Raw genomic sequence first — 23,228 nt, 5'->3', positions numbered from 1 at the left:
GTGTAGTGCTACATGCACAATGGTTATTACTAGTGAACTTTTCTTCCCCTGCTAACTCCCAAGTGTTGTCACATACCAATGCATGAGCAGGAGCTTTAGGGAGTTTATTAGAGCATTGCCAAGTATCCCCAGCCCCTGGGCCCCCAGGGCCTCTAACAGAAGAAAACAAACGAAGCTGCGTTTGTTGACTGTAAAACAAATTAACTGCTACTTGTGCTGATGTCTTCAGCATATTTCATTTCAGCTTGAACATGTTGACTATCTGCATAATTTCTCCTTGAATAATTTTACTGCCATATGGGATACTGTGGACCTTGAGCTGCTGGCTCTGCGTACAACCCCTCTGTGCATGAGCCCACCATTTCTGCTGAGTCTCTGGTGCGGAGTTGCCCAGCTGAGGTGCTTGCACAATGCGGGGGGTTTGCTAACACCCATCCAGCTATGAGAAGTGGTGATGGCCCCGCTGACACAGCCCTTGCCCCGCCGGGATATGGGGACTCTGCAGACCTCAGGGCAGGGCATGCGGAGCAACCCATGCTGGTAAAATGAGGGGGTTTTTTTTAGGGTACAGATGATAGGATTTTAGCTTCTGAAGCTGTCAAGTGGGATGTTTCCATCAGCACTGATTTGAACATCTAAAGTAAAATAGTGTTCAAGAAAAACAACCAGCTTAGCCTTTCTAAACAGGAAAACTTAAGAAATTCTTCAACAAGATCCTGTCTTTCTTTTACCATGCAGTCTTAATGCAAAGCATAACCTCTAGCACTATATGCTGCGGTTAATATTGTTGACAAGCTAGGATGCCTTTCAGTGCAGACTTCATGTCTTAATTAAATGGAATTTGTTTCAGCAAATAATGCTTTCCAAAAGTGGTGTTGTTTGTGGGTTTGTTTGGTGGATTTTTTGTGTGTTTGTTGGTTGGTTGTTTGTTTGGCCTTAGGACTATTACCAAGATGCTATTAGACATTTTGATAATCAGCCGTCTGTAAGTCAGTGTCACAACACCTCCATGTGAAGACAGATTAATTTTTTTCCCAGCCCAAAATCCTAATTGTAAATCAAATACACAGATGTGGCAGGCTAAGCTTAAATGTAAAACCACAGAGCCATAGTACGCAGTGCATGAGAAAATGAGGAGCTCACCTATTCCACCAGATCCACAAGTTCCCAGCTGCAAATACAGTTACAAACTTGTGCATACATGTGCAACAACACATTCATCTGTTTTTTTAGGGTGGAGAGGAGCCTTGCTCATCATTTCACCTGTATTTCAGCTGGATTTGCATGCTGACGTTTTCAAAAGCCATTGATTGCAGACTTATACCCAGCACAAAAGGGAGACAGCATCCTGTCACCGATAATCCTAACACCCGAAGGATAAAACAGACATCGTCAGCATGAGCTTTTGACAAGTTTTATTGTAAAATTTGAAGAAAAAGAGAATTTACAGTATCTATAGAGAGCACTTAATGTGATTCTTTTTTTTTGCCTGTCCTCTTCTATACCAGGTGTTACTGCAAATACACTGAGTGGTGCTATATAACACATCAAAGTAAATACAAATGTATTTCAAATGTTGCACACTAATACTGTGTAAGTACAAATCTCTACTAAAGTTGATGTATTAAAAATACTTTCATATATTTTATAAATAGGGGGCGGGGGGAAATTCACATGTACAAGCATTAAAGAGGAGGCTTTTTCAGGCAAAGTTGATTTTTGTTTTCCACTGCACATTATCCAGTGTATGTGTTCAGTGTTGAAAATCATTATTAGTCTGTCTTGAGACAAATCAACCTGACTTTTAGCAAGACTTAAAGGGTATGGATGTGCTGTTGACATGTTGTAGCTGTGTACATATGGGACAGTGCACAACTGACAGCAGCGTCTGCATTGGACCAGTGATGCAGAGGCTCTTTCATCAAGGGCAAAAGAAACAAAAATAACACACCCCAAACCCACCTACTAAGGTTCCCAAAGCTTTTTCAGCAGGTCTTGTGAGGTTGTCTTGATTCACCTTCTGAATAAGCTTTTGTCTGCAGGGTGAAAGCAGGATCTCTGTTTTGGCAAGAGCTGGGAGCACACACAGATTTCACAGATACGTGAAGTTGGGGCAGGGGGAATAAGCAGCTGAAAATGCTGCTCAGAGGCAAGGGGAGAAAGAAAAAGGGTGAAAAACCCCTCAGTTTAAAAAACAGCCCCATATCAGTTAGCAGCAGGCCACTTCATACATTTATCTTGAAGCTTTACTTGTATTTTGCTCGAGCTGTGCTGTATCTGCTCTTTGGACTGAGCTCCCCTGGCATGATCCAATTTCCCTTGAGATTCCTGGTGCTATTTCTAGAGTTGTGCTTCATGGTGGACTTAAAAGACATATTGAAGTCCAGGATGAATACAAAATCCACACGGGCAAATCATAGGCTTGTGTGTCTAAAATACAAAGTGCAGCAAAAGAGGCAGGTATTTGTCTATTAAATTCCAAATGAGTGCTAAAATGTTGATCTCTGCTCTTAATGATTTAGGTATTGACAAAAGTGTTTAAATTTTGTTTTCTTCAGCCATATTTTTCAAATTTAATCACAAATTTTCATTAGTTTTCAGCGTCCTCAATGAAGTTTGATGAAATAAATAAAAGAGCTTTTAGCCTGCAGTCCCCTCACCTTTTATTTGGAGAGAATAATAATTTGTTAGGTTATTATTTTTGGCCATGCGTTTGCCCAAATATTTATCCATGAAGAAGAGGAAGAATGCTTGGGATATCTTTCCCTGGGAAAGCTTTGTGCCTCCAGAAGTGAGAACCTAGTGTAGTAAGTACTCTTCAGGGATGCTATTAATTTTCCTACACACAGTCAGAGCAACTATACCAGTAGTTAGTCTGTTTTAAACTATGAAAACATGAAGAATCCAGCAAAGCAACTCCATCAAGTGCCTGTTTCAATGGCCTCACCACCTCCTTGCCAGGCTTGGTGCTAAAACCTCCCCAGTTCTTCCCCCCTCCGCCTGCTCCATTCGATATTCTGCTAAGTGTCTGATGGAGAGGGTTTTTAGCTTAATCCAAGACACTTCAGCTAACTTGGCAGGGGGCTCTGGCACACTTTTCCAGTCTTCCTGGCCACAGTTCTGTATTTCTTTGGTGGTATTATAGTCGCAGTCCAGGGTAGTACTGTGCTTCCTGCTTCAGCGTTTTTCCTGCTCTATTGCTTCTAGAAATCGTCAGTTCTCACTGTGATTCTTTTGCCAACGTGGTCCATGTGTGAGGGAGAAAGAGCAATGCCACACCAAGATGTTGTCTACAAATGTGGTCGCATCTCCTTCCCCATTGAAAAATAAAAGACTATTGAAAATATGAAAAATAATAAAGAAAAAAAGAAGAATCACATAAAGAATTTTGAGGCTTGAGAAAATGCCTTGCCTTGATAGAATAAAATCTGTTTAAGAAACCATAAAGAAGCTGATGGAGCTACTGGGCTGAAATAATTTTACAGAGAGCAAATGGTGAGTAATTTTGGCTATGGGATAAAGATGGCATCCTGCGTGCCAGCGGTTGGATGCCAGTCAGCCAGCTTCAAAGCTGAGGTTGTGTTTAATACAGAGCTGACGTTGTGCTGAGCAAGCTCGGGAACTGGAAAAGTGCCGAGGGAGGAGGGTTTGCTGGCGCTTGCTGCCTGTGCCAACATGTGGTGTCTTCCTGCGGGAGTTCAGCTGCGCTCGTACAGCAGGGAATTTTATCTGCACTGGGACCAGACGTGCTCGTCTCCCTGTCTGACCTCACTTAGATCCAAGCAAATCCTCTGCAGAAATTCTGCACTTTCCTGTGCCGAAGTCAATTAACAGCAAGCTTACTGTGGCCTTAAATAAAACATTAAAACCTCTCGCTCTGCAATACTTCTTGCAGTTAAAAAAACCAAACCAAACCAAACCAAACCAAACCAAACCAAACCAAACCAAACCAAACCAAACCAAACCAAACCAAACCAAACCAAACCAAACCAAACCAAACCAAACCAAACCAAACCAAACCAAACCAAACCACCCAAAAAAACCCATCAAACAGAAACAGCCGACCAAACCCCCTCCTCTTCAGCTAATGCTTCACCCTCAGCTCTGCTGTGATTACAGGCAACATGACAGCCAACATCGCACCCTCTTGCTGCAAGTTCAAGAGCAACTGGAAAGCAGAGAGCTTTTGGGTTGGGCATCTGACGGTGCAGATGCAGCCATCACACGCCTGCAACTGGAGGGAGAAAACTTTGCTAATCTGAGAACTTGATTTTGACTTCTGGAAATGCCAATGCTCTGACATTGTTAACTGGGATGGGTTCTTGCCTACCGGCTGCAGCTGGCTTTCTGCTCCCTGCTGCGCCTGCTGCCTTTAGCTGATGGCTTTGGTCAAGTACCACAGACACCGTGGACTGCCAAGGGTTGGATGCTGAAGTGTTTAATTACAGAAGCCTCTAGGCAGCAGTAGTTTGTATGGTAGAAGCACCACAGCAGGGATCTTTTATTTTTTTAGTCTTGCCTTTTATCTAATAACTACAAGTATTTGGAAAATATGATCCACAATCCCCCATGTTTCCCAAATTTAAGACAAGACATGGAAAAGCCTTGTTGACCACTGAGTTCTGTACCGCTAGTATGAGATTTCATACCTTTTTCGGGCATTTTTTTTTTCTCACAATGAGAGATAAATCAAAACAGTAGAAAGAAAAAAACCCCGAAGGAAAGCAGAGCTTCTTTCCCAGTCAGTGATTCTCTGAGGACTGTAGGTCACCTGAGCATCACTGGAAACACAGCCCCAACCCGGGCTGCAGCTCAGTCCCACCGCTTAGACACAAGCCTCGAGTATTTGGGGACCTTTGTATTTTGGAGGCATCCTGATTTTTACCAAATGTGAGATTCCTCCCTGCTGGCCTCCTTTCCCTGTTTTTCAGGGTAATTGAAAAAATCCTCATAACTTCGTGATTTCATTCTTTAGAGATCAGCATTAAAAAAGAACTAACCTTCCTGTGGAGGCAGGTTAAAAAGAAAGGTGACATTTCAGGACATTGCTCTAGCAGATACAAGCGCTCTCTTCCCAGGCTCCCTGTGCTTGGCTGGGAATTTCTCCCGTCCTCAACACTAAATATCATTGCACTGTCTCTTACATAAAAGAAACACACACAGGCTGGGGGTAGATGATCTATTAGGGGCAAGCAGCAGTACCAGAAGAGGCAAATATAACACTGATCTCTGTTTTGTTTGCCGTGATCTAACTGTATTGTAGGTTGGGGTTCTTTTTTGATTGCGTGTGTGTTGGGTTTTGTTTTTTTTGTTTGTTTGTTTGTTTTTTTTTGCTAGCCCAAGAGAATATGTGTGTAGTGGTGAGTCAAGTGACAACTGCAGGTTTCAGATGGGAGGTAGAGAGGGAGTTGCGATCCAGTTTGGAAAGCGGGCTCTGGCTGCTTGCCTTATGGGCTGCTCTTCATTAGAATAAGGATTTACCTCCAGGTGTTCTAGGGAAGAAATTATCTGGGCATGAGGTGTTGAGCCACAGGACAGGAAACCCTTAGGGTCGAGTGTCACAGTCACAAGAGTTCGATGAAGAGAAGCAACAGCTATGGGTTTAACCATCGGGATGTTCACTTAAAATAAAGCCCTGAACAGGGAGGGATAAAGGGGTTCTTAGGGGAAAAAAAAGCATACAGGTATCGTGGCATTCCTGTGTCTTTGATGAATAACCAGGTTATTGCACTCACATCAACTCCTACATCTCCCCCAGCATCAGTTCCTGCTTTCCTGTTTATTTTGTTGACCTGCTGCAGGGTCGCACGTGGGATCAGCCGTTATCTCCTTACAGGATTGAGATCTTGGCCTTTTTATCTGTTTTGCGCAGTACCGAGCACTCTACTGGGCACTCCAGCAATTAAGACCTAATCGTGGTACAAATCAAATAAATAGGTATTTGTCAATAGGTCATCAGGACTCGTGTGGCTCTTGGGCAAAGCTGTGTTTGTGGAAGGTCAACACAACCACACGGCCCAACTCCTTCAAGGTGTGTGGTTTTTTAAGAGCCCCTCCCACCCGCCCCCCCAGCCCCTTTTGCAGGGGTTACCGAGCAGCTCCCCATCTCCCACCCATCCTGTGGACATGCCCACCTCTGCCTACTGAATTATTTTGGGACTTTTGTTCATTTTTCTTTTTCTCAATAGTGGTTAATAAAAAAAAAAAAAAGTCTTAAATAATATACTGATTATTACCACAGATCTCAAATTAAGGCACTCACTAGTTTTCTCTCCAATTTAAAAGTGGACAGTTTGTAAAAAGTCATTCGACTGCATACTTAAACACGTTACGTAAAAACACACTCATTCAGAAAGTGATCATACTAAGAGAAATACAAAGACAAAACAGTATTTCCATTATACTGCTGTTTAACCTCAACAACGAATGGAAAATGCATCTGATCTTGGGCCTAGAGCCTTATGTCAACTAGGGACTATTTCTTCCATTATTCTAGTATCAGAACACCCAACTGATATATGAGTGTCACAGGATAACCAAGTGGTCATTAATTCAATTTAAATTCAATTAATTACTGTGACTAGTTAATTTATTAGCTAGGAATCACTTGTGAATTGGTGGAGAACACAAGGGGAGTGGGAAAGAATCTACAAAGCAGGAAACATAGTCACTTTTTGACAGAGCTGAAAGGCAAAAATAAGTTGAAACATTTTCTGAGTATATATAAAATTTCTGTGTCATAAAAAAAATAAAATCAGAGTAACAAATGTGCAGCACTTTAATGTCAGATTTGACTGTCATTGGAACTGTTCACAAGTAGTGTGTACAATCTAAGTTGTACTTCATTTTCTAAGTATGATATATATATAACCATTAGGATAATTTGGAAAACACATCACCAGAACTTGGGCTGAAGAGGGAAGAAATGGAACATCTTTGGAAGGTCCAAGTGGGATTTTTCAAGTGAACGCTATTCCAATATTTTGCAACAAACAGGAAGAAGTGAGGTCTGTTACACATCTTTCACAGCCTATATATAAACCAGCCTCAAGAATATTTACCTGAACAGATATATACAGGGTTTTTTTAATATTCTTAAAAAAGTAATATTTGCTTGATCTATGACACAATGAGCGTCTCTACAGGGAAACTTAACATAGGCATAATAAAATATTCAATAAGTCATAAAAGATAACACGAGAGCAGTGTTTGGCCTTGGTAAAACACATTTAGGATGACTGCAATGTATGGATACAGCTTTGTTCAAGAAAGGAGTTGTGCATATATAAAGGTACTTACAAAGCTGGTCTTCTCCTTTCCTTGACATGGGTATGTTTCCTAATCGGATGAGTAGAAAATCATGGACACCATGCATTGCTAAAGGAAAGCTACACCAATCTGTTCTGTACATCTGCATTGCCATGATGGGATAGTATCTTCCAACTGCTATGGCTCATAAGTGAAAAGAGATGTAGGTTCCAGCCTATGGGTGTTGAAGGGCAATTTCAAGGACTCCACGTTTAATGAATTCATAGGATTCAGCTCCCCTTCTTCGTTTGTCTGAACAGATTTTTATATGTTCTCTATAGAACCAAAATCGTTTAAACTACTTCAGGTCTACAGCAATGCTAAAATGCTACTCTTTTGGTATAAGTTTAACATTTAAAGCAAAGATTACCAGTGTCAGTCTGCATCCTTCTCACTTAAAACCACTCTGTGTGCATTGTGAAATGGATGACTTTAAGCATCTGTGGGGAAAAATAATTACCACGCCACTGCATCTCACTGGGTGCGTTCAGTAGCTGCTGCCCTACAAACTCTGGGCAACAAGGTCATTTGTAAAACGAGCTGAATCTTTCAAAAGGCCGACGGGTGCCTCCGATATGAGAGATATTTATCTTGAGAGTTTTCACCAACATCAAGACCACATTTTCATAGCACTATGTGGGATACAACAGCTCGGATGCGCCCATTGATGGTGGCAGTGGAGCTCACTTGGTTTGCATGAGCCAAAGTTGCTCTTGCCCTGATTACTTCATGGTGATGGACATAGAAAGTTACAAAAAGGCAACAAGAAAAGTTTTTATATCTTCCAAATGTGCAAATGGATCTGTATTCTTTATAGGAAATCAACTGAAATTTCTCAATGCCAGCTGTTGCATTCTAGGGTAACCCAGCTGGTTTTACATCAATCTCTTTGCTCGTGACTAAAAGATAATTGGCTATAAACAAGTGTACTCGAAATGGGGAAAAAAAAAATCACAAAGAAAAATTGTTGCTCAGGATGTCTGAAAAGAAACAGTCAAATTAAGGCTATGACTAGAAAATGAGTGAGTTTTCTATTAAAAATACTCTTTGTCACTGTAGCTATTATTTTATGAAGAACCAAGTGAATTCAGTGCTAGTAAATATTTAATGAGAGAAACCAACAATTTCTAGAAGTGTTGCTGCCTCCTATGGGAATAACCGTAACTAATTCTCTGGCCCTGAAGAGCAGATTTTGCATATTGTGCCCAAGCTGACCGCAGTCACGAGCTGCTGAAAGGCTAATGCCCCCCTCTCCTTCACATTTTTTACAAACTCTGACCCCTGCTCAGTGTTTTTTTTTACCCACTCTAATGGCCTAGATATTTCATGCCAAATTTCACAAATATGATCACACAAATACGCATTAGAAGAGGGGGGACTCATTAACATTGCCTTCAGTAGTACCAAGAGCAAAATTAAGCGCAGAAGCAAGCGAGCTGACAGTTACTATTTCTGTTAAGCCGCCTTCTGAAATCACATCCGTGAATCCTCCCAAAGCCATCCTGCAGAGAAAACGGATCAGTTTTCATTAAATCGCTCTCCTAGGTTTCTGTGGCTTGAAAACTGCTCTCTGATGCTTATTTTCCCTCATCATCCGAAGGTGAATTTTAGCTGTGGTCACTGCTTCTGTGTCGGGGTGGGATATTCAGCACGGCTAACGGGCAAGAGATACAGGAAAGAAAAAGGATGGCTTGAACATAACATAAAAGCTCCTCAGTACAGAAAGTCAAAATCTGTTTTGTTCTACAGAATCACCAGGTTTCGTGGCTTATATGATCTCTCAGTGGAGATATTATTCGCTTCCCAGCATTTTTCTCATAACCACAAATCATACTCACAAATAAAAAATATTCCTTCAAAACCACTTCCTATTAGCAGAGCATACCTTATATTATAAAACTTGCAAGTAGACCAGTGTTGTACCATGAAGCCTATACAGGGTTTTTTTTCTTTATTTTTTTTTCTTTTTTTTTTTTCCCCAGTGTAAAAATATACAACGCTACTGCTCATTTGTTGCAGTGTAAAGGTCCAACTGGTACTTGCTTGACGAAGGCTCTACTGCTATTCCCTTTCATACCTCTCCAACCCAGACCACTGTGTTACCCCTCCTTATACCTGAAACCTCACAGCGTAAAGTATTTTGCCTCCCATTTATAACAAACAATGAATCTTTAGCTGGTGTAATGAGATACTGTCCAAATAATCCACTGTCTTTCACAATTCTGTTGTAGTTGCTCCAAGGCCAGTCTTTGGATGTGATGGGGTCTTTTAAATTCTTCAGTACATTCATTTTCCCCGTTGACAGCTCTACAAAAAGCACATCTGTTTGCAAATGTGAAGTAGCATATATATAGTACTGATTACCTTCAGTGAAAGAGGGTTGAAATGTCAGATCAGATACATGTATGTTTGTTTGTAAGTCATAAATCAACTTGATTTCCCCTTGGACAGTTAGTGCCTGGACTTTGATCCTGCCACTGTCTTCATCCGCACTGACCAAATACCGTCCGTCCGGTGAGATGTACGGTGTGCCCGTCACGTCGCTGTTGGGGCCAATGACGGCATCGGTCACACTGTCAATAACAAGCTGCGGTGACGCAGCCACTGACCTATTTCTCCTGCACTGGACAAAGAAGTAACCGCCCAGGTGGGTATAAGCCATGGTCTGTGGTACGCAGTTATGGTTTTTGAAGTTGATAGTCTTGATGTGGGTCACAGTTTCCAGGTCAATTTTGTGAACTGCAGATTTTGATTTGTTAAAGATGAAGCCAAACCTGAAATAGAAAACATGACACTGAAGTCATCTCTGGAGACACAGTGATATGCTTGAGAAAAGATGAAAGTCAGCACAACCAGGAAACTCAACCCTGTTGGTTTCGTAAGTGTGTGCAATACTGCTGTCTCTTTTCTGTAAGAAATCTCTCTCATTTTAGTGCTTCTAAAATGTGCTAAAAGGAAGTATATATATCAGTTAAAACTAGCAGCCTGATCCTGGAAGCTTGAATATGTGTTTGAGTATTTGAATAACATCTTCAAGAGCTGAAGACTTTTCTTGGGAAGACCAACAGACAATAGGAATGATGTTAAGGCTCAGGTATTTTGTAGGTTAGTGTTGACCAGTTTTGTATCTAATCTGTTTCAGGTTTAAAGAGATGTAATTCAGTAAGTACTCGAGACTTCTTCAATCTCAAAACAGAAAACTGTTCAAAATAAAGCACATCCCAGCCAGACTGGGGCCAGAAAATGATTTTGAGCTGCATGTATAACCATTGAGTGAAGACCACGTACAACCTCATCTCTTAAATTACAGCATCAGATGGCAGTTGTGATGCACATTTGCTACCCCTGGGACCTGGGGACCATTGCAGGAGCTGGTAAAGCTGAGGTGTAGAACAGACTTGTGTTAAGCACCATCCCACAGCTCAGGGAAGGTGTAAAACATTTCTTGAGGAACAAAACCAGCCTGGGTGAGCTGAAGAAAATGCGTCTTTACTTTCTGTCTCAAGAGAGGGCAGACAACAATGAGCAGAGAAGAAATGTTCTGTAAAAGATATATGCTGCAGCACATCTGACCTTTTGCTGAAGACAAGAAAAGGTCAAGAATAGCCAAGAAAGGTTTCTGCTTAATTTGAGAGGGAACCTATAGAAACAGCCTGTTTGTGTTCCCCTGGGTTCGCAGGTCACTGATACTAACTGATAAAAACTAATTCTACATTGAGTATCTTTTCATCCGTTCAATGCAGACAGAAGGAAATGAAGTGAGTGCTTAGTTTTGTATCTCTTCTCTGAAAGATGTAAAATTGCTTTGTGAAATATGGAGGATAACATGCTTGCACGCAGATAATATATATTTTGCTTAAAACACTGGGTCTATTTCTTTATTCTTAATCCATTTGTCAATGAGACACTCAGCAATGATTTCACTTCTAAAGAACAAGTCAATGTAGTGTATGATCCCATGAAAATCACTGGGCCAAGCCTTTCATTTTCTCATTATACTTGCATCCATTAGAAACTTCAGAAAATATCTGCAGTGGAGATTCATAGTGCACTGTGTGTGCAGAAATTGGATATGACACTTGTATTTCTCCTGGATGAATGCATTTTAAGTACACTTTAAAAAATGCTTTCCCTTACAGTATTTTTTCCCAAGACTTCCTTAATGCTTGGCCAAATGCCTGAAGAAGTCAAAAAATGGTTCTTATCATAAACTCTAATTTAAAAGTGGGTCAGAACGTGTTTTATGTGCACACGGCTGCAGAAGAGGTGCAGCGCTTGCATGAAATCTGTGATCTGAAATCTCAAAGAAAACTTTGCACTTAGAGAGTTTTTAATAGACAACAATCTACCCTGGGAACTAATAAAAATGGATACATTCCTAGATATTCATCTGAAATAACAGACAGCTGAAATACATATTCAGGAACATTTGCATACAAATATTTTTTGGCTGGCGGAAGAGACTGCTTAAATATACACCTTCCTGGGAAATGCTGGTATTACCATTTATTGTTTCTTAGTGGAGAATTTAGAACGTGATCTCAGTAAGCCCCATTAGACTGTGAGCAATTATTTTTCTGTGCTGAGGGTGAGAGAGAACGGACAAAGACCTGGCCCTGAACAAATGAAATAGGAAATTAGGCACAGCATTCTCTGCTTTGCACATCGAAAGCTATGGACAATTATCTACATTTAATATATCTTAAGGAAGAACATCTCTATACAGTTGATTAATCACACTGAAGCAAAAAGACAATAAAACAAACAAAAAAGAAATTGAATTGTTCCACCTTCCTGTCTTTGAACCCAGACCATACCTTCTCATCAGCTTTAGCATTCAGCAGAGGCACCTATCTCCTGACACTACTATTAGTCAGAATGATATTTTGAAAGCAAACTGGAAAAATGAGGTAGGGAAAAATTAAGAATGACAACCATGAAGTATGTCTCATTATTTTGTGTTTCAGGAAACAAAGTTATTTATTTTGGATCAGATTCAACACATAATAATTTAAGTGTGACCTCCCTGTCTTCCATGTTCACTGCAGGGAACCTAAGATTAATGTAAGGAGTCACACCATGATTTTTGAGTGTTGAACTTAGTTAAACTATACTGGAGACAGAAGATGGCTAAACAGTTGTTATAACATGGTAAGAATAGTGTAAATTGCTGTGCCGTTATCATCAATTTTGATAATGTTAATGGGAGGCTTCCAGTGCCTGCTTGGGAAGCAGCCAGTACTATTCCAAGTAATTAGTATGTTAGTTATACAATCTCATTAACCACTACATCACATTAACATTCAAAACTGATGGTTCATAGAGGTGTCTTTTTTAATATGCAGTGCATACCATTTTTCTGCTCAAACCATACACCTCACAAAGAGATCCAATATTTGAACAAGTAAATAGTTGAAAACACACGGCAGGACCATGCTTTATGCTTCAGGTAGAATGAACTTTTACCACTTCAGGCCATAAATCTTTGACACAGGTTTCTGCCCAAATTCATAAAGCGGTTTTGAGGAGGGAAGGCAGCTTTCCGGCCATCGAACTCCTGGCACAAGCAAGTCCAGGCAGCATGTCTCGCTGCAAGGAGGCATCACTGACCAGCATGAGGTTTGGACACCTGTGGACGGTCCAAGGGAAGTCCACGTTTGTTTCTTATGTTTCCATTGATTCACTGAATAACTACAGGTAATTCGCTCAACCGTTTCTCCATTTCATACATGAAAACAGGAATAGGAGTAGTTAGTTTGATCACGAATTCACTCATTAACAGTTGTCAAGTGCTGTAAGATTATTAGAAGGACGCCCACTAGAAGAAAGCAGCATGGTCACTGTTGCTATTCACTAAGATAATTTCTTACCTAACATGATTAATAATAAGATTTGTAGGTGGTATAAAAAAATCATCCACTCCTTCAAACGGTGTGCGGATAACATGCTGATCCTCCCCTGCACTTGCTTCGGGTATTACCTACAATAAATACACACCAGGTTGGGTACAAGAAAAGCAGTGAGTAAGGCAGAAATGTACATACAGATTACATAGTCATGCACAGTACGGGGTGGCTTTTCCCAGGGATGCAGAAGACTAAAACTGACTAATAACTTTGAAATATTGTTTGGTGTAGCTATCTGGAAAAAGGTGTGGTAATAAATAGTATTTGAGGCTTGACATTTGTAAGGTAAGTACACAATTCTACTTTCGTACCATGTTTATATCTCAGGAAAGAGCCATCATGCAGGAGCTGAAGTAAGACCACAAGACACTGAAGTAAGACACAAAGACCACAACAATTTATTCCCCGCTGTCTAAAATAAACATTTATTTCATGGTTATGTTTATTAATCTCACATAAATGCACAGTGATTATTTATCAGCTTGAAGGATCAAACACTAACTCGCAGCAGTTAATTATCACTTTGAAGAACTGTTCATCCATGAACTGCACCACATACAATTCAGGCCCTTGGGCTGTGCGCCCCTCCCCGTGCTGTCCCCCAGCACAGCACACACCTCCTGGTCATGGACACTCAGCCCCTCCATCGCTCCAGAAAAGGAGACGTGGAATTTTTCAATAATTAAAATGTTAAATATTCAAATTGCTTGCTTGGTTCAAGATGACTTTAGCTCATTCCTTGGGAACTTCTGCTGTAATGTGCAACAGTAGTTTCTTTGAATTTACAGCTACATAATTCATTAAGGAAATGCTTAGTTCAGACAGGTTTAGTTCAAACAGATGTTCTGGTCATGCCATTTAGATTTCTTCCAATTAGATTGCTCAAGAAAGATGTCCACTCTTGCACAGTGCTTTCAAAAAGCCAGACATTTGCTTCCCACAAGCCAGTAATGGCTCAACAACAGCATCCTGTGAGCTGGCTGCATGGGTTGTTTGATAAATCCCTGTCTGCCAAGGAACGAGTGGAAATTGAGACCAACCTGTGCAGTACCATCTTTGTTAAAAAAAATATTTTGTCATCTTATTGAAGAATGGATTTTTCCAAATTAGTTGTCGCCCACCTCTTGGGAAAGCAGGACGGTAAAAAGAAAAGATCTGCTGATGCTGACGCTAATCTCATTCTCTACATGTGTAACTGCACTTCATAAAGGTAACAGAAAGGACTATCTGAGAGCTGGAATCTTATAACAAGTTTCCAACTGTGCAGATGGTGTGTTCTTCTTAATAATCACATGCTTGTGTCATCTCTCCTTTAATTACAGAAACCTCTCACAGCTGGATGGAAGAAATTAAGTCCAGGAGGGTAAAGAGAGCCCATTTTCTCTCCTTAGACCTTGTACGGGAAACTGCTTGTCCCCAGGTGAGACAAGCTGGTGGCATTGCCTCAGAAACCTTCATTTATTTGCCTCTATTCTGTTTCTGGCATCTTTTCCTGAAAATGCCCATGCTGAGTTGCTGATCCATTCCTTACTATCTAAAACCTGCAGGCTGCAGCCAGTATCTCAGATGAAGCACGTGGCTGGTGGGGACGGCTCATCCCACCCTCACGGGGCAGCATCTCCAGCAAAGCCTTGGGCAGCCCCAGACTAACATAGACTCCAGATTTGTAGGTTTTTAGGTCAGAAAGCACAGTCACCCTTCTTCTCTTCCTGTTGGAGAATGCTTTAATGCAGACTTAGACACTAACATTTGTGGTAGAAGGAGTATTCACATGACACCTTTGTTTCCAGAAAGGCTGGGCAGTAAGTGCCAGAAAATAACTACTAGGGAAGGGTATGTCTGGATGGATCACATCAGCTCTCATGTCAGCTCTGTCATATGTCATACAGCAGCAACAAAAGGCCCCATCAGATGCCTGCACTTAATGTTTCTGTACCATCAACTGAAGAGTGAATCCTCCAGGGCAATCCAGAAACAGAAGCTACTTTAGTTGCCCAAATCTACGTGCATTATTGTGCTCCAGAGAGCCCAGTATCAACAGTGGGTCTGATGGTGCTGAGCATGGAGCAGCTCCAGGGAGCTCCCTGGGACCCCTCCAGTGGAATCATCAATACCCAATAACAGAGCTTGTTCCCAAGGTTTTGCATTTGCTGTTTATGGGCTTCTTTCCATACTCTAGAGCGCCCCTTATTGCATTTTACTGTGAGGAACAATTCTACCACATTAAGCTTCACTATCATCCAAAAGGAGGATGAAGGCTTGTGAAACACAAGTGACAAAATGAGTTTAAAGAAAATAAGCAGCAATTCAGCACACTGGCAGAAAATCTGGACTTCTCCTATGTGTAAGACAAGAAGAGGTAAATGCCTTTACCAAACTGAAGAAAAGGATGGTTTTGATCAATGCATAACGGTGATAGGCTAGTAATCCTGAAAGAGGTATGAATATTGAGGTACAGTACAATTCATTCACCCTTTAATGTTTCTTTTTACATGCAATGCTCCCAAATTCTGCAGAGAGAAAAATGCGCAGGTCATCATAACGTCTGCGAAGGGTGTGCTGCAGCTCTGCAGTGAACACACAGTCCCTGCCTTAGGCTCCACCTTGAATGTGTTGCTCAGCCTGACCTGCACCTCCAATGTAAACACTACCAATAGCCGAAAGAATAACAGATTTTTCTGCAGAAAGTGCGTTCTTTGTGGCTTCTTGGTACCTGCTGCTTTTAGACCTCAATCAAGTGAGAAAGAAGCTGCGCTCGCACAGGTTGCACAAATGACCTGGAGCATCACAGGTCCATGGTGTTCGCAGTCAGCTGCCAGCCCCTGCTGTACGGTGTTATAGCACTTGGCTCTGTCATCAGCCTTAAACAAAACAGACCTTGGCAACAAAGCAGCCCTGCTGCCAGCCTATGGCACAGCCATTGCTCAAAACCAAATTAAACAGCAGGAAAAATATGTGAGGATGGACGGAGGAGGGATGAATAAAACACACTAGATATGCAAATGAAAGAGCAGCTTTAAATATAGACCATTAAATGCTGTTAATTACCTGCAACCAACCAGCCACCAGCTTGCTACCGACGATGCCAAGCCAAGTAAGGGTAAAGGCTCGGGTGCACTAGGACTTACCTGCAGTGTTGGGGAGGATTTCCGCATGTCACCCCAGCTCAGCACCCAGACTTGGTCGTGGGACTTGTCATAATGTAATTTGGTTGGTAACGGGTCAACATCCAAGGACTTAAAAAAAAAAAAAAAAAAAAAGAGACATAGGTATTTACGTGGTGACCCAAATGCACATGACGAACACTGAATTAGTTCACTACAGACATTCCCACTGTTACACCCAGCTTTGCACACAAGTACCTCCAAATCAACTGGGGGATCAGCAACACCACCAGCAGTAGAAAAATCTGGCTGCTCAGTGCTGTTTCCAACTAGACATCACTCCATCTTCTGCTGTTACTTATAGCCAGTAGATCAGGGGACAATTTTTGCTTGAATTATACCGCCACCAGTTCATTCTTCCCAACCTGCTTATAACCAAGGCCAGGCAGCGGCTCTGTAAGTCAGAAATTCATTCTAGCATTATTTTATCATGCTAGCTGCAAGCCTGGCTGCAGATGCAGCCCCAAGATGACAATAAACAGTCTGTAAAGGGCTTTTGCCTGCCAGTGAGTTTACAAAAAGTGTAAACTCATGGGTGAAAGCATGGGTGATGTCCGCAGATCCACTGGGCAAAGATCTACTTTTTTTTTGTCCCATATCGAAGTATTTTGCCATCACTGAATACAGCATTCCCCTTGTAAGTACCTGCATGGCTTTCTGAGTCTGGATATCAATTATCAATACTCTATTCTGCTTAGGCTGTGTCACATAAATGTACTTGTCTCTGACATTGACTGCTGAAGCCCAGAGGCAGGACTGAGTGCCTTCACCTTCCCCTCTAGGACAGATCTCTTCCTGAAAAAAGAAAGAGGAGAAAAGGTTTAATTTCTACAAGTTGAGGGCCTGCAGCAGAAAGAAGCTTAGCCTTGAAAATCATAGAAAAAAACTCCATGGGGATTCCATTAAGATGATTTCTTCCCCTTTCTCTCCTGCAAAACGTGAAATAATTATTTTATCAGGTAGCACACAGCAGCTTGGCTTTACCCCATGACATTAAACAGCTGGACCTCCTGCAAACTCATGCTGAATTTAAATAACCACATAGTCTATGGATCTGTCTTTTGAAGTACACTGTAGTTCATTGACACTTGCAGTGCTGTCAGCATTTATTAGCAATAGAAATATCACTCTGTGCTTTGAAAAAAACACATTTACATTAATTGAATCACAGCTTTATATTTTTCATAAAGCCTTCATTTTCGGTTCAGGAAGGCATGCTCTAAGATGTTTGTGCTCAGGGAAATGGTAGCAAAACAAGTAGGATCCTACAGCCTATTGCTCCAACATAGACACTTCCCCTGTTCAAAAGGAACCAAATGCTGTTGCTTTGGACCAAATCCTGTTCACGACTGCCTGATGCCTTATTTTGTTTCTGATCCTTCACTCACTGAGTTCTGTGCGAAACTGGTATTAGGTTTAGTGGGAGCTCACCAGTACCCTCAGTTTGAAGACTCACACATGGTCTCACCAACAAGCCCACGCATACTGGCTACTCTTCACCGTTTTTCCTTCTGTTGAGTTGTTTTATGTAAAAGAACATTTGTGTGGGACCAGGCTGCAGTATGGAAACAAGGGTAAAGCCAAATGAACACATACATGTTTTAGTGAGCACAACTGTTGGTGTTAAATCTTGTTAATACAAGAGTTGGGTCATTTAAAATGATGGCACAACATCCCTGTGAGGACAGCGATTAGAGCAGCAGAGCTCTTTTGGGGAAAGAGGAGGTACCAGCAAAAGCAATGCCAATACCAAGTCTGTATCAGAGTGATGGTTTCAGATAAAAACATTTCACCTCAAAGCAGCCCAGCTCCATTGGTTCAGCACCTTGGTGGAGACCATGTGTAAGGGTTGAAGATACAAGACTCAACAGCTGGGCTGCGTGTTCCTTTCTGGCCGTCCAGCCAGGCTGGGGATCCTCACTACTGCAAGCTAAACTATGCTACAAGAGCCAGCCTTGGGCTTGCAGCAGCCACGTTACAATGGCCAACCACCTGACAGCCTCGAAAGTGCCCTCCTCATCCTCAGCTGTGCCCTGGGGCTGGGGCTCTCACAACACAACATCCACCAAAGCCAACATAAACGGGGAAAGGTCACTGGCCTTTCTGCTACAGAGCTCAGCTGCAGCTGCTCTGTCTGATTTTGTGCCTTCTAACAGCAAATAAAGAAACCTCTGTTGTATAGAAACCCTCCTGAAGTTGCAGGCTCGTGTCACTGTCTACACGGCAAACACTCAAGATACTAAAAGAGAAAAGGGAGTAAAAATAAGTCAATCCTCTGTATACTAAGGGAAAACGCCCTATGATATCTGTAGGAAACCCTTAGAGATCTCTCTGAAAGGCAGCCAAGTAATGACGTTAAAAATCCCTTTTTATGCCCACTGCTGTGCTGACATTATTTCCTTAAGTGCCCTCTCTCCTCTGTTCTTTTCAAGCTGTTTCTCCAGAACCACCTCTTCAATATTTACAGCTCTTCGGAAAAGAAACACAAGGTACCTGTCTTCGAGTAGCTACAGCTCAAGTGTAGCTTAATAATGAGTTCATGCTAAGGACCAGCCTTGGGGTGAGCATCACTCTGGATTTCAAGTGAAGTATATTCCAACATTCCAGTGGAAAAAAAACCCTGTATCAACCACAAATTTATTGAGATTTTAAAAAATATTGAATACAGACTCACAGGAGGATCTTAGCCCATGGTAGCAGAGCCTGACCCAGCCCACAGGGTTCATGATAGTGGTTCTACCCTTTTATTCCTCCCAAAATTGAATGCAAGGCTGAGCCCTTTTCTCCAGAAGGGAGCCACATTCTCAGCTTCCCCTGCAAATTGAGCCTTTTAAAAAAACCTAAATAACAGAGTGACTAAGAAAGCATTTCCGGATATATTTCAGCACCTGTATTTTATGAGATTCGATAGTTTCATGAGTATATACATGCTGTGTGTTACCACGTGTGAGCACACAACACAGGTCACTGAAAACACTGTCCTCCCAGGGCCTACCGGCATGTGTTACCCACGTGCCACATTGAGCTTCGCTGTGTGCGAGCCAGTGGTTGACGTTCGCTGCCACCTGCACAAATTTTCCTTGCAATTTCCTAAAGCAAGGGTTAGGTAAACTCAGTACTGGCAGAAAATGCACATGAGGACAGTGCAGGTCTCTGGTTCAGGAGCAGAAGATGCAGGGGAGCAGCATGGCACAACCATTCTCTGTGCACTCCTCACGGTTAAACTCACGGTTTAACCTGGGAAACTATTTCTAAGGAGCAGAAAATAGCCCATTCCTTTGCCTATGGAGCTGTCAGTAAAAGGGGCCAGTGAGCACCACGGAGTGATGTCTGCATCAACTTGCTATTGAGTTTCACACTTTCTGTACAGCCCAGTTACAACTTTTGGGCATGGGTATATAAATAGGTCAAACAGGGCAAGTGAAAATATTTGCCTACATTTTGATATGATAACTGTCATCAAAGTCTCTGTAGCATGCCAGTAATCCCCCATGTCTGTTTTATAACACATGTGATTCCCTTAATTTTCAAGAAGAGAAGATGATAAACCTCAGGGATGCCACACAAAGCTCATCAAGCTCCAAAATCCCTGTGTCCTTCAGCAATAACAACCTTTGAAGAGATTAAGAGAAAGTTTCCCAGCTGTCGGGTTTAGGACTTACATAACTTGTGAAAATCCTCTCTTCGGGCCTGATGTGTCTCTGGATTTCACATTCATTTGGCTGAAGGACTGTGATCCCATCATCGGAAAAGACATAGAACATATTCCCAACACTCAAGCCTTGAAGGGGGATAAAGCAAAAGGAGCAGGAATTCTTTTTTATGCTTCTGTAGCTGTTAGGACTTTTTTAAAAAACTCTCCCTCCTCCCCCAGCAAACAAAATCTGCCTTAGACAAAAGTTGGCCATTTGGATATAGTTGGTGCATTCACAAAATCAAATTTCATGTCACAATGAGGGCTTCAAGGAGTGAAGAGGTACAGACACATTCAAAAATGCATTGCCTTGGTGGCGGTTGCATGCAAATAACTATGGGTCGTGTGCGTTTGTACCAAAGCAGGCTTTGGTCAAACGAAGCCCCCATATCACACTATAGCTCCCTCAGATTATGACTTAGTTTTTTTAAAAAACTTACTTAAAAATAGCTTGCTAATAGTTTGAGAACTGAGAAGCTGTAGGTAAAATTAAGCTAAAAGTTGGTTTGTAACAGTTTACTTGATTTCTTGTAACCGCAATGCAAAAATCAATGTGTTTAACATCTGTTTCATGAATGAAAATACAGCCTCTGTTTTCTTCAACTAACCATAGCCACCGAAACAAATACATTTTTGAAATCTTGCAAACTGTAATTCACAAATGTGGAGTAGTTCAGCATTGCAATAGCACTCATTTATCCAACTGGGGCATTCCAGGAGATTTGGAAAACTACCTGCCTGTCATTGCTTTGCTGTTAGGAGATCACATTTTCTCATTTCTGTCATGCAGAAATGCCTTAAAACACAGACAATTTAGCTGTTCTTCAGCTACATGCAATTGCAGTAACGAGCATCTGTAAGAAATGTTCAGGATCTTTTCAAACACTCTAGTTAGAAAGATCCAAGCACCATTTCATCTTTTTCACATTGCCACCAGTATGTGTTTGCAATGACCACTGTCCCCCCCTGTGATGTTGATAGTGCACTTATTTGCCAACGATACGGTGATGTGATAATTTGTAATTAATTACGTTCTACCCATGGTGAAATAAGGTCCTAGTTCTACAGATCTGAACAAGGTTCAGTGTTACGATTCCCTTGATTAGTTTGTGCCAGCTCACATCTGCACAGCTTCTCACGTCTCTTAAGTGTTTGCAGGATTGAGGTCTAAATCATCACAGGAAAACTTCACAGTAAAGACATGTATAATTTGGATAAATACATTTTTGGAAAATTTCATTAAATACATAGTACTTAGTAAGAGTAGGAAGGCCGTGTTTTGTGTGTGTGTGTGGTTTTTTTGAGCTAAACCCCCCTGGTTTTGTGCCAAATAAGTGGTTTTAGAGTACAGCATCTCAGCGTGTGGTGTTGGCTGTACTGACAATGTTCAAGTTGAGTCTCTCCAGATCACACCACAGAAACACCCCAGTTAGGGTATCAGGTGGTACAAGAGCCACGATCTTTAAATGTGATGCCGCTGCGTGGGATCATGCATGTAAAAAAAAACCATACTGAACTTCCATTGAGAACTGAGTTATCTTTATGGAATAAGGGCTAACTCTTTATAAGTATATTGTTAAAACATTTCATTCGGGCACTTCAGACCAAAATCCGCACTCACAGCACACACTCAACTCCCATCTGCTTTGATAGGATTTGAGTGAATACATCAGAGGGCAAATTTAACCCTGGCTGGAATGAGTGCACATATTTTTGTAAGTAAAGGTTTTTATCCTACAAAGTGGAAACAGGCAGGCAACAAATTATGACCCTTGTGAAGATGCTTATTATTATTTTCATGCAGGATAGTAGTGTGATTTTGTCTGATGATCCTATTACAATGAGAGTGTATTTGCAAACTAAGATTTTGATAATAAATTTACCCAGCAGATACAGAGTTAGTGACTTGGCAAGTCCCATCACTTATTTTACAGTAAAATGAGTGCAGGTTTTCCTGCTGACCGGCTAAAAATTGCTAATAGCACTCAGGTACTCTCTTTTTGAAGTTTACCAATTTAAATTAAAAATACTTTTTCAGAGCGTAAACTTCACACCAATGTTTATATAAAGCAGGATTTTAACAGACAAAGGAGATGCTTTATTGTGACTTTTGAACTATTGGCCAAGTCTTGATCGGGGTACATCTCTAGCAATCTCATCGACATCAGTAAAACAGACTCCACTCTTGATTACACTGCCCTAACTCCTCATCCTAGGGAATTATTTTAGCACAGAGGTGGGCAATGGAGAACTTTGCTCAGTTGTGTTATTTATACTAATGAGGCAGGTACTACATTGGGAACTAGGGGATTAAAGAGGAGGGGTTTTACTTTTTCCCCTTTATCTGAAGATATTTCAGGTTGGATGACACAACTAGTTAAAAAACTAAAGGTTTTATAAAATGTAACATACTTCATCTGTAGAACCAAAAAAAAAAACAAACACAAACCCCAAAACGCCAGGAAGAACGGGGAGGGTCTCCTAAACAGAACTGTTCTAATCTGAAACATTGCAGATGAAGTGGACTCTAAAATGTTTAGTTTTTTAAACACTTCAGGAGGACAGTTAATGACTAGAAGAGTTTTCTTTCTTTGAGGAATACAATCTCCATCTGAGTGCACATTTGTATTTCCCTCCTTTGATATAAAAAGTAAAATGTGTCACCGTGGAATATTCTCTTCTGATACTCCAATAATTTTCCTCAATTTAATCTAAATGCTTGGAAGCATTTTAGAACTTTAATTTGGTAACAAAAAGGCTTTCAGCTTTTAAGTGCATGCATTATATGAATTATATGAACTGATGGTTGCCCACTGGCATGATAAAAAACAACACTCACTGCAAAAATGAACACTGGTATGAAAAAAATCTCTAGCTCACATTTGGGCTACTCATAGTATTTTTTGTAGACAATTAAAAAGTAGTTTGTACATTGAGTAAATACTGCATGTGCTTCCAGGTCCATGTTTAATGGCTGGCCATGCTATGTGCACTCATTTCTCGAGGTTTTACTTGTGAATGATTTGTGAAAGGTTTTGAGAACAGACTGATACACTTTTAAAAAAGACCAAGTACTTGTGTTAAAACTTGGACTTGCAGAAAAAAGCTTGTTCTACGCAATATTCTGTCTAGGCATGGTCCCGATAGCTTTAGTTA

General features: G+C 41.2%; 1 protein-coding gene across 5 annotated transcripts in view; it reads right to left on the bottom strand.

Annotated features, from left to right (window-relative positions):
- Positions 1-6,760: 6,760 nt before the first annotated feature.
- The window catches only part of FSTL4 (follistatin like 4), a 219,878-nt gene continuing 203,410 nt past the window's right edge, over positions 6,761-23,228 (bottom strand). For all 5 annotated transcript variants that reach the window (XM_071814763.1, XM_065849394.2, XM_065849395.2 and 2 more), the window contains 5 exons: positions 20,041-20,159; positions 17,024-17,173; positions 16,343-16,450; positions 13,179-13,288; positions 6,761-10,082 (listed from right to left, as the gene is read on the bottom strand). In XM_071814763.1, the coding sequence (XP_071670864.1) occupies positions 9,380-10,082; positions 13,179-13,288; positions 16,343-16,450; positions 17,024-17,173; positions 20,041-20,159 (1,190 nt within the window). In that variant the 3' untranslated portion in view covers positions 6,761-9,379. The remainder of the gene's footprint in view (positions 10,083-13,178; positions 13,289-16,342; positions 16,451-17,023; positions 17,174-20,040; positions 20,160-23,228) is intronic.

This window comes from Patagioenas fasciata, chromosome 14 (assembly GCF_037038585.1).
Source record: "Patagioenas fasciata isolate bPatFas1 chromosome 14, bPatFas1.hap1, whole genome shotgun sequence".
NCBI lineage: Eukaryota > Metazoa > Chordata > Aves > Columbiformes > Columbidae > Patagioenas > Patagioenas fasciata.
The sequence above is the reverse complement of the archived record's forward strand: the minus strand, read 5'-3'. Positions and strand labels throughout refer to the sequence as shown.